Source organism: Sinohyriopsis cumingii, chromosome 9, assembly GCF_028554795.1.
Source record: "Sinohyriopsis cumingii isolate HCF-2022 chromosome 9, ASM2855479v2, whole genome shotgun sequence".
NCBI classification, from domain to species: Eukaryota; Metazoa; Mollusca; class Bivalvia; order Unionida; family Unionidae; genus Sinohyriopsis; species Sinohyriopsis cumingii.
This window is the reverse complement of record NC_142969.1, coordinates 92,931,444-92,944,465: the sequence shown is the minus strand read 5'-3', so window position 1 is coordinate 92,944,465 and position 13,022 is coordinate 92,931,444. Positions and strand designations below refer to the sequence as shown.

Sequence of the window (13,022 nt, the reverse complement as noted above, 5' to 3'; positions counted from 1 at the left end):
AAGTAAATAATGAATTAATTAACAAACATACCAATTATTTGAATCTTTGGCGGAATTTTGTAGTTAGATTTTACCACTGGTTCAGAACTACCATCCATGTACAGACCCCAGAGGCCAAGGTAAGGGGATATTACTCTGGCTAATAATTTCTCCATTTTGAAGTAGTTGTCTGTGCATGGTGATTCTGGAATGTTCTGAAAGAAGTGAAACTGATGAGAAAATTGTCTTTTTCTATCAGTGGTAAGTAATTTGATAAGCAAAGAAATGTTTTGTGCCAAATAATTCAACTAATATAAAAAATTTAAAAATATAAAATTTTGGGTAAAAAATACATTCATAATCTACATGACAGAAAGGTGTTTAACAATGTATGATATATAAAATAGAATTAAAGAAATCTTACTTAATATTAAGAGGTAAAAATAAATAGAACAGCCTGACCTAAATGTATATGAGATATAAATAAAACAGCTGACCTAAATGTATATGAGATATAAATAGAACAGCCTGACCTAAATGTATATGAGACATAACAAATTATTAATTTTTAAATTTCTAGATCACCAGCAAAGTTCCTTTGTAATACTACTTCATATTTAGCAACAGAAGTTACTGAAAGAGTTTCTTTCGACTAGAATTTCCTCTTTTTCTCTTGTTGTTTGTGTAAATGTTTCTCTGATCATTTCAGTCCAATATAACAGTTTTATGGTTAAAATTTTCAAAGCATGTATGTACATAAATTTACCTGAAGTTGTAGCAACATCTGCTGTATGGCAGGGGACACTTTGCAATTCACACTCTCTACACTTTCTGAGAAAAAAAAGAATTAGAAGTCCAAAAGTAAGTTCTTGCTTCAACTTTAACAGGAATGGTACTTTATGTAAAATGTTAAGAGATGTTTGATATAAATGAATAAATTAATCTTATATATTGACCCACTAAAATTTCAAACAAGTTTAACTTGAAGCACACTGCTGAATTTTTTATCTTTGAAAAAGAAATAACAAACCTGAAGATGCATGAGAAGAAAATGGTCAAACTACTGACATCGAATGCCATATACATAGATAATATGGTAAATAAATAATGAAAATATATCACTAAGATATTATCATAATTATTTTCTTAACTTACATTTACATAGGAGTCCTACCATTTCCCTTAAATTCTTTCTTATGTACACAGGGAACATTCATTTGTTCAACATGCCATTTTACTGAGTCCTACCAATGCTCCTTTTACCTTAAGAGAAAACATACATTTTCTTAACATTCGAATATACAGAAGTCTTAACACTACTACTGAAAACTTTCTTGCTTACCTGCAAAGGGAATTTTCATGAGCACGATATTTCTGAATTCCAATAATGTCACTTGTTTAATGGACATATCTACTGTCTGAAATTAGAAAGTGTTGAATTGTTTTAGTAAAGATATGAACGCACATACAATTCAATACCATCAAACTGAATAGTTTTATGGGTCTTTTTTAAAGTTCATGTATTGTAAACACACTATGTGGACAGAAACATTTTAAATATTCCTTTTCCTTACCCATACTCATGTCAGTGTCTTGATCCTGGCCCACAGTAATGACAGTCTTTATCCTGTCCTATAGTGATGACAGTCTTTATCCTGTCCTATAGTGATGAAAACATCTTGAATCTGACCCATAGTCATGAGTGTCTTGATCCAAAGCCATAGTCATGACAGGCCTAGAGCCATGATGTGTTTTGTTCCTGGCACATAGTCAAAACAGTATCAGGACTGTGATGCCTAGTAATGATTGTCTTGATCCCGACTAATAATCATGATAGTGTATTTATCCTGACCAACGGTCATAACTGTGTCTTGATTCTAGTCCATAATCATGCAAATGTGCTGATGATGGCACGTAGTCATGACATTGTCTTGATCCGAACATTAACGTGTCTTGATCCTGACCCATAGTTATGAATGTCTTGATTCTGACCCTTAATTATAATAATGTCTTGATCCTGGCCCACATCCTGATCCAGGCCAAAATTGATGACAACAGCTTGATCCAGACCCATAGTCATGTCTGTCTTGATTCTGGCTCATACTCAAGAGTCTTTTCACCCAGGACCAAAGAAACAACAGTGTCTTGATTCTGTAACAATAGTCATGACTGTTATGATCTTGACCCTTAGTGATGATTGTGTCTTTATCAAGGACCATTGTCATGGGTGTCTTATCCTGACCCATTTTATGACAGCATCTTGATCCTGACCCAGTGTCATGATAGTGATTTGATCCTGGCCCATGTATCATGACTGTGTCTTGATCCTGGCCAAAATTAATGAGTGTCTTGATCTTTCCCATTTTCAAGAGTGTTTTCATCAAGGACCACAGTGTCTTAATTCTGACCCATAGTCACAAATGTCTTCAACCTGACCCATAGTCATGAGTGTCTTAATTCTGACTCATAGTCACAAATGTCTTCATCCTGACCCATAGTCATGACCGTGTCTTAATTCTGACCCATAGTCACAAATGTCTTCATCCTGACCCATAGTCATGACAGTGTCTTAATTCTGACCCATAGTCACAAGTGTCTTCATCCTGACCCATAGTCATGAGTGTCTTAATTCTGACCCATAGTCACAAATGTCTTCATCCTGACCCATAGTCATGACAGTGTCTTAATTCTGACCCATAGTCACAAATGTCTTCTTCCTGACCCATAGTCATGACAGTGTCTTAATTCTGACCCATAGTCACAAATGGCTTCATCCTGACCCATAGTCATGACAGTGTCTTAATTCTGACCCATAGTCACAAATGTCTTCATCCTGACCCATAGTCATGACAGTGTCTTAATTCTGACCCCTAATCACAAGTGTCTTCATCATGACCCATAGTCATGACAGTGTCTTAATTCTGACCCATAGTCACAAATGTCTTAATTCTGACCCATAGTCACAAGTGTCTTCATCCTGACCCATAGTCATGACAGTGTTTTAAGCAAAGCATTTTAACTTCAATTCAAAATTTCAAACTGTTCTTTGCATTTCCAAAATAAAGATAGAACTAAAATTTTTTTAAATTTAACTTTCTTAATTATTGCAATAATATTTGTAAAACTGCACTGATCTCATATGACTCACAACAATGATCTCATATAACTCCTAACATGGATTCCTACTTCTGGTCTTCAGTACGAGTCCCAGTCTTCGGTACAAATTCTAATTTTGTGCTCAGTTTGCAGTTATCTTCAAAGATGGAATGTCAACACATTTTCAAGACAATCAAACAAAATTCAAATATACAATTCCAAGTTTGTAACATTTTTAAAACTGCATTAATTACACTCATGTTAATAGCAAATGCCCAATACACAGAAAGTACAATTAACTATAACCATCGTTGATGTCCCATGATTGATAAGTTCATTACCATGCCATTCATTATGACTGAGTCGTATCAGAATTACTCCAAAATGGGTTTCCAACAATGAATTTCAGTAAAGAGTGTGGGATCCAATGTAAAAGCTGGCCAGATTTTTTATATGTACTAGAAAAGCCTCAGTGGGGCCATACTATTTTTGCCAGGCAGCCGAGGAAGCTGGATTACAGAGGGATCATTTTATGTTTTTTTCAGTGTATACAAAACAAAAATGAAAGTAGAATGAAGTCTAAATATCAAATTTCTTATTAGAAATATTGTACTAGTATAGCACTATTTCCAAAACCGAGGTCACGTGTCGATTGCTGCAGCATAGTCCCTTATTTTTTAAATTCAAAATGTTTTATGAAAATGGTAAATAGTGCAATCTTTACTCCCAAATCTATACATTTATTTCTGAAAATAAAAAACTTTTTAATTTGTTTTGATGTATTGTTGTGAACCTCATCATATGTACATAGCAGAATAAGACATGTGACCTTGACTTCAGAAATAGTGTTACAGGACACACGGTACTAATTCAACTCCAATGGTAAACATATGGAAACACTATCATATTCAAAATTCAATAACTTAAAATTTATAGGTGCTGATGATGAGACCTTTAATTCTACATGCACATCTAACCTTGGTGCAAGCTGATGTGTGGAGAATATTGTCTATATTTTTTAAAATTACATATAGAATAAGCTCTCAAAAGATATTTTTACTAAAATTTTAATTTTCATTATTAACCAATTATGGACCACCAAACCCATAAATACTCTATTATTTCTTCACCCATTTCTAGACTGGTTCACAGTTCTTCCGTATAATTAGTACTGTGTGTCCTACACTGATTTTTCTGATATTTTATTCACATGGATTTGTTCTAGATTACTTTGAAACTACTGACCTTAATGGTATGCTACATATGATTAGAATTCATTCTTTTTAAGATGAGGTATAATCTGTAAAAATATTTTGAATAGTATCTAAAAAAAATGGTGAATATATATATATATATATATATATATATATATATTGCACCCCACCCACTACAGACTATATTGCCAACATTCCTTTCACCCTCCTCAGATATTATGATATTTCCTTACTAAAGTGATATAAATTCAAAGCCTGTGATCAAGGTTTGGGTAAATGTGGTCAAGAAAAGGATGTTGCAGACAGTCACCCCACCTGCTTAGTGTGTGTGTGTGGATGGGTGTGGCCTGACAAGGTACAGGGCTTAGCAGAAAGTTGATATACCTGTAAGGCCATGAAGAAGGTACCTGCTTCATTGTCTTTACCACTAGAAGACTCCTCCATTCACAGGAGAGGTTTACAGCACTTATGAACTTAGGGAAGTCACATGCTTCTATAAGAGTGGGATCCATGGCTTTTTCCAAGATATGGAAATCACCCAGTTATGCAAAGTGACACATGGAAGAAAGCTGTATGCTCACATGTGGAAGGAATCCTTGGCACTTTCATACTAGGGGAAGTCACAACCACTCTGCAGTGAGTCCCACCTTCCCAACGCAAGGGAAGTGATGTATTCTTCTTTTTTGAGTAGAACTGTGTTTGAATCTATGAATCTAGTTCATCAAAGTCAAGATCCCCGAACAGAGACTCCCTCACAAAGGGGAGCAAAGACAGTGATGGTGAACATACATGAGTTCTCAGAAGAACCAATTAAGTTGGGCCCTTTGCTTCATTTTGGTTTCTTTTGTCGCATCCTATGAATCTGGTGATGGAAGAGGAGGAAGCAGGGTCCTTTGAGAAGACACTGAATGAGGTTTACCTCCTCCTACCCCCAAATGTTTCTAAAACCTTCTGAAACATCTGATGCAAGGATCCTCTCCAGTTTGAAGGAAGCTAATTAGCTGTCTCAAGGCAGAAGTATTGGTCTGTCACAACTTATACAATTTGGCCCTAGTTCCAGGTCTAAACCATCTAATATTTAACCTAATATAGCTATACAAATTATACACATATAAATGGACAGTTTAAGGACTGCTTTCTGTAAGTATTTGTAGATCTTAAGTGCCCCGTGCCCCCTTAAGCCATAATCTGGCCCTGTTCTCACAGCAAGGTGACTGTAGAGACCAGGGTAGGAAGTCTACAGACCCCTATACCTTCCCACCAGAAGGGGCAGTCATCCCTACAGAGTGATATGTGATAGGCCCCTCTGCTCAGCATTTCAGCTGATGCCACATTAAACCTTTTTTCAGAGGCTTTGTCAGATATCAGGAGAAATGTTAGGGTCCTTTCCACAATGAAGTAGAGTTACTGGCTTCACTTTAGAGACTCTCAACCACTTTCAAGAACCCCCATTTGGTTCTATTGGTCCAAATTGGTATCTATGCTTGAAGAGGTGTGCAGCCTTATAAGAAAGGGCTCTGTAGAGAAAGTAATATACACCAAAAGTCCAGGATTTTATTCCCAGATCTTCCAAGTTTAAAAAAAGGAAGGAAAGTTTCAATTCATTAGCAATCTTTGTCCACTGACAAGTTTATTCTTGAGGAGACTATCAAGATGGAGTCATCCTTCTCAGACAGAAATGCAATCGATCCTCATGACTGGGCAGTTTCCATAGATTTCCAGGATGTCTGTCTTCACATTCACTATCTTTCCACATATGTTCCTGCAGTTTTTTGCTGGGACAGGAGTTATTTCTGCTTCGGACTGTTCCTTTTGATCTAGTTTTCGCTCCCAAAAGTTTCACCAAGGTGACGGGTATAATAGCTCTTCATTTAAGGTTTATAGGAGTCTCCATCCTCCATTACTTCAACAACTGGTTGATGCATATCATCCTCTGACGTTCCCTTCCTAAGGATTTGTTTCTCTGCTAGGATAGAGTGACCTGTCTAGGCCTAATCCCCAATCAATAGTATTTCTGATCTCTTCTATGAATTTCATATACATGGGGATGAATTTTCTCATCCACCTAAGGAGGTCTTTGTTCTTCTCTACAGAATCTCACAAGTTCTTTCACTCATGACAAGGCTAGACGAGAAGACACTGTTCTCTCCTTGCTTCTACCTTTCCTCTTTCTCTTGGTGATTTTGTTCCCATTGGAAGGCTTCATATGTGGTCTTTCCTGTAAGGTTAAATGGTAACTATGATTCGGTCTCTCTTCTTTGGCAGCCTGGGTTTCTTGGCAAGAATCATCTACCTTCCTACCTTCCATATTGAACATCAGATCAGCACCGTTTTATTTAAAACTAACCAGATATCACCAGATGTCTTTTAGTAAAACCGTATGCTGATATGACCATCCATTCATGGGGATTAGCAATAACAAAATTTTCAAGATCGCTGTCATGGTGGCCATAATGCAAATGAGATCGGTATCAGTATCATTAGGATGAACTAGACATGATAATAAATCTTTTAGTGAAAGCTCCATGTCGAAATGACCACCCATTTAGGAGGAGCATCGATAGCAAGACTAAAATGATGGCCACTCTGGCTGCCATATTGGATGTCCGAGCAGCATTATTTTCATTTATGACCAACTAGACCATGGGATGAATGTGTGTGTAAAGTTTCAAGGCAATCCTCCAAGTAGCTGAGGAGAAGTAGCGATAACAAACTTGTACTTACGGAAAGAAAGACAACATGTAAAGGACAACACTCCATACCATAAGTTCTTCTGGTTTATGACCAGAGTAGATCGAGCTAAAAAAAAAAAAACAACAAGTTCTTTCTTTTAGCTCATTTTCTATGCTGCTCATCAAAAATTTCCTGGACAACGACATAGCAAGCATGAACATATTCCATATCTCCTGTTTATTTGTGCATTTTCTCGGGTTTCCGTACTTTTCCCCATTGACAATCAAAACTGTCCATGGAAATTGTGCAGCCAGTGTATCGTAAATATAATCTATAATCAAGAAGCTTCCAGAACTTTCAAACTGTTTTGTAAATTCGAAACAAATATATGTCAAACAATGTGGACATTAGAAGACTTGGTTTACGGTTTAATATTCAATTAAACAATTAAGGGCCAATCAATTTTGAAGATTCAGTACTTACTTTGATTGGAAACAGAAGAGCTTGGAGAACAGGAAGTATTTCACCATGGAGATAGTTCCATACATTTTCTATCTTCTCTAACAACTCCTCACCTGCAACAGCAATAAATAAATAAAACATAGACAATGGAAATATTGGTTGTTAAAGACAGACTTTCCCCTTTCGACGTACAGATTTTCATTAGTGACTTTTGATAAGACAATGAGTAGAAGTGTTCAGACTTTGATTTTCAATTCTTATTACATACTAATCCCAGAGATATAATCAAATCATGATGCAAAACACATAATCTAAGCATGTTACATGACAGTGTAACAAAAACGGAGGCCTGTAAGTAAGCAACTTCACTTGCCAGTGTCATTCTTCATGTCTTCTCTCAAAAGCACCATCCCTTTCTTCATTAGTTTATCCTATACAAAATAAAAGCATAAAATAGAAATACAAAGTTGCACAGCGTATACATAAATGTTATTTAACCACAATCAGACTCTATTACTATTAGTGTTATCATTATATAATTTACATTGGTCTTTGTTATGTATGTTTAACTTGTGCTCTCAGGGACAGATACGCCTGCATAGTCAAGATAATGCATTAGTTCCTTGCTAGTAATATTTCTCTGGATAAAGAATATTGACTACATTATTTGAAAACATGAGTACTGTCTTATTAGTGTAATAAAAAACCTTTGCTACTATATTCGATAACATGAGTACTGTCTTATTAGTGTAATAAAAACATTGCTACTATATTCGATAACACAAGTACTGTCTTATTAGCATAATAAAATAACTTTTCTTCTATATTTGATAACACAAGTACTGTCTTATTAGTGTAATAAAAAAACCTTTGCCACTATATTTGATAACAAGAGTACTGTCTTATTAGTGTAATAAAAAACCTTTGCTACTATATTCGATAACATGAGTACTGTCTTATTAGTGTAATAAAAAACCTTTGCTACTATATTCGATAACACAAGTACTGTCTTATTAGCATAATAAAAAAACTTTTCTTCTATATTTGATAACACAAGTACTGTCTTATTAGTGTAATAAAAAAACCTTTGCCACTATATTTGATAACAAGAGTACTGTCTTATTAGTGGAATAAAGAATCTTTGCTACTATAATTGATAACATGAGTAATCTCTATGTAGTGGAATAAAGAATGGATTTTAAGGTAGCTTTAACAATTTTAGTAATATTGCTATGACGTCTGCAGTGTGGCAGTTGATAGTGACGTCTAGCACTGGGGAATCATGCCACACACAGGTAGCATAATGTCCCATCCAGTCATATCCTGACACGAGGCCGACCAGTCCTAATACTGAGCACCCAATGATGCAGCTGCTACTACCAATATTATAAGCCTTTGGTTTGATTCAGCTGGGGTTCAAGCCCGCGACCTCCTGTATCTGAGGTGGACACTCTAACCATTTAGGCTACCGGAGCAGTCCCACATGCAGCTACATACAGTCTGCCTGTATGACTCCATGCTGGCATGGATTAGACATACACCATCTTGAAATTTTTTACTGTACAAATAACGTTCTTTTTTACAACCTGGCAAAAGGGGCATCGAGTGGCCAAGTGGTCTAAAGCGCTCAACATTCCTTTAAATAAATAATTTAACTCAAATTTTTTATTAGTCTAGAATATTAAAAATGCAAATGACAAGTCTTAGCAAATACCAACATCCTCCATGATATCCAAGCAAATTTTCATACACAATATATGATTAAAACTCGGAATAAAACTTAGAAATTCAGGTAATTACAGCCTAATGCATAACATGTCCTTGTAGATTATACCTCTAAAGTATTGTCATGTATGGGTTCCTTCACTTGAAAAACTTGTTGGGGAATACTTTTCCCATGTCCAAGGGTTCTTTGAAGATTTAAGAATATTGTGAAAAATCAATGGAGTATAAATAAACTGTATTAAAGACATTTGTTCTGATCACCTGAGTTAAAGAAAACAGATGATAAAATGATAAAACTAGCACCATCAACTTTCTATTTATTTTTGTGAATTTTAATCAGGTGCAATTAGTCTAGAACATGAAAATGCACAGTATCATGACACTGAAATCTCTCTTCAAATTAAAATAAAATGTTTTGCAAAATTCCAATGCAAATCTTTTAATGATTGGAAACTAATTCAAAATTTATTGGTACCGAAAATGTTGTCATATAATTAAAATTTAATTAATTTAATTTTCTAATTTGTGTTTCTTTTCTTCACTTCATACCTTGTAATAGTCATATATTAAAGGTCCCGCTTCTGTCTTCACCAGGTACCTATCCATAAAAAAAGAATTGGTAAAGTCAATTACAGTTTATACCCATTTATAAAATCCTAATGACAAGGCAGTAGTAGTGGTAGTGACGACGATGTGAATACTTGTACATCTGATATTCATAGTGATAAAGCTTCATGCTTATAGTGGCATGCATAATTCTTTTCTTCCACACTTTATCACATTCTACAATACATTAAAACAAAAAGCATTATCATTCAAGTAACTAAAGCTTAAACTGTTTCAGAAGAGATGTCCTTTTTGATGGTGAGGATAAATATTTATAGCCTTTACAAAAAAAGCAAACAATAGCAAAGATAGAAAGAGAATTACATGGGTCTAAGATTGCTACATGGGTCTAAGACTGCTACATGGGTCTAAGATTGCTACATGTGTCTAAGATTGCTACATGGGTCTAAGATTGCTACATGGGTCTGAGATTACTACATGGGTCTAAGATTGTTACATGGGTCTGAGATCACTACATGTGTCTGAGATCACTACATGGGTCTAAGATTGCTACATTGGTCTGAGATCACTACATGGGTCTAAGATTGCTATATGGGTCTGAGATCACTACATTGGTCTGAGATCACTACATGGGTCTAAGATTGCTACATGGGTCTAAGATTGCTACATTGGTCTGAGATCACTACATGGGTCTAAGATTGCTACATGGGTCTGAGATCACTACATGGGTCTAAGATTGCTACATGGGTCTGAGATCACTACATGTGTCTGAGATCACTACATGGGTCTAAGATTGCTACATGGGTCTAAGATTGCTACATTGGTCTGAGATCACTACATGGGTCTAAGATTGCTACATGGGTCTGAGATTACTACATGGGTCTAAGATTGCTACATGGGTCTGAGATCACTACATGTGTCTGAGATCACTACATGGGTCTAAGATTGCTACATTGGTCTGAGATCACTACATGGGTCTAAGATTGCTACATGGGTCTGAGATCACTACATTGGACTGAGATCACTACATGGGTCTAATATTGCTACATGGGTCTAAGATTGCTACATGGGTCTGAGATTACTATATGGGTCTGAGATTGCTACATGGGTCTGAGATCACTACATGTGTCTGAGATCACTACATGGGTCTAAGATTGCTACATGGGTCTAAGATTGCTACATTGGTCTGAGATCACTACATGGGTCTAAGATTGCTACATGGGTCTGAGATCACTACATGGGTCTAAGATTGCTACATGGGTCTGAGATCACTACATGTGTCTGAGATCACTACATGGGTCTAAGATTGCTACATTGGTCTGAGATTACTACATGGGTCTAAGATTACTACATGGGTCTGAGATTACTACATGGGTCTGAGATTGCTACATGGGTGTGAGATTGCTACATGGGTGTGAGATCGCTACATGGGTCTGAGATTGTTACATGGGTCTGAGATTGCTCATCTAGATAATATCTGCCTAACAGCTCAATGGAAGAACAGTTGGACAAGAAATATGGGTCATAAAGATGACTTCTGTTTAAATTCTTGCCAATATATATATATAATCTGTCTCTGTGCATGTGTCCTTATTTGATCGCACATCGGCAATTGAGCCATATTTGATTGCAGAACGGTATGGTTGGTATAACTCGGAAAAACATCCAAGCTATGACAAATTTGCTAAAATTCTGTCAAGCGGTTATTTAGAAGTTCGTGAACATTTTTCTATTTTAAGTAACAGCAGACATATTCGATGGCAGATTGGCATGATTCCTACCAACCTAAAAGAACTAATGCTTTCTGTAAAATTTGGAAAAATTCTTGCAATTGTATTTTTTTAAAAGAATCCATTGAAATAATTGTCTACTAACAGCAACCATACTTGAGGCAAATTTACATTATTTTATACACATTTTAAAGCCCTTAATGCAAAATGATTTCTGTCAAATTTTTCACATTCTGCCACTTAGTTTTAGAGATGTTGTTTTAAAGTGCTATTAATTTTAGTAATGGCAGCCATATGGATTTGTAGAAACCTGAATGCATAGATGTTTCTGTAAACTTTGGTCATAAGCTGTGAGCCGTTTTTCAGCAGACGTAGGTTAAAAGTCTTTCTATTTTTAGTAACTAGACATAGTTGATGGTGTGTCAGCACCATTTATACAGACTTGAGAGTCATCTGTACAGGATGCTTTATATCATATTTAGTCAAATTCCGTGTAGCATTTTTTTCTTGTATGTTTTACTAAAGCTTTTTCCATTGTTAGTAACAGTTATTATATTTGATGATGGATATGTATCATTTATATAACTCGGAATGACCACTATGCCTGGATGTTGTCTTTCTAATTTGGACAAATTTTTGCTAATTATGAGAAGTCATTTAAAGGTTTTATAGTTTGAGTAAAAGGGGTCATATTTGATGGCATATTGGTATCATCTGTAAAAAAGAAAAAGTCTTTATGGCAGGATACTCTAAGTTTGGCTAAACTTGTCTGGTTGGTTTGTGAGAAGAAGCTGAAAATAGCAATTATTCACGTAAGTTTTAAGAATGACACACAATGTACTCAGCAACATACAAGAAGCTCACTAGGCATTACGAGCAGACCAGCAAATAAATAAAAAAATTAAAAAAAAAGAAGAATGTCTCAAAGCTGAAGCTCTCCTGGCGAAAAGAATTTTCTGGAATTTAAGATAAGACCATTTCATCCTTTTAACTGTCGATTGTTGAAACCATCTCTAATATACTTCAGTAAAAGTTTTTCAAATTAGTTGCTCTGGAACATGTATGGGATATCAGACTGGTATCATTTTCATTCTGGACAAAGTAGCTAGGTACATGTATCATTTGAAGTCTTTTGGTGAAAACAGATGTTTTAATGATCATCCATCGAGGAGGAATAGCGACAACATGATTCAGTTGTCATGATAGCCATACTAGATGTACGATTGGCATTATTTTCATTTATAACCAACTAGGTAAAATAATAAGCCTATTGTTAAAAAATCCATGTTGAGATAACTATCCATTTGGAGAGGAATAGTGATAATAGCTTCAGGATACGACTTTTCATCCAGGAATGACAATAACAAGATTTCAAGATGGCTGCTATGGTGGCCATATTGGACTTGAGATCAGCACCATTTTTATTTAAGACCCAATAGATACCATAAGAAGTCTTCTGGTAAAATCCCCACTTAAATATGACTTTATGTTTAAGTAGAGTTGTGAGAACAAGATTTTGACTGCCACAATGGTGATACTGGATGTCAGATTGACATCACTGTTTATTTATGACCTG

General features: G+C 35.6%; 1 protein-coding gene across 2 annotated transcripts in view; it reads right to left on the bottom strand.

The window, feature by feature from the left end:
• The window catches only part of LOC149792256 (proline-rich protein 5-like), a 112,843-nt gene that overhangs the window by 13,181 nt on the left and 86,640 nt on the right, over positions 1–13,022 (bottom strand). For both annotated transcript variants that reach the window (XM_089970781.1, XM_089970780.1), the window contains exons 4-9: positions 9,699–9,747; positions 7,798–7,855; positions 7,446–7,537; positions 1,322–1,397; positions 746–810; positions 32–194 (exon numbers count right to left, since the gene is read on the bottom strand). In XM_089970781.1, coding sequence (XP_089826907.1) covers positions 32–194; positions 746–810; positions 1,322–1,397; positions 7,446–7,537; positions 7,798–7,855; positions 9,699–9,747 — 503 coding nt within the window. The remainder of the gene's footprint in view (positions 1–31; positions 195–745; positions 811–1,321; positions 1,398–7,445; positions 7,538–7,797; positions 7,856–9,698; positions 9,748–13,022) is intronic.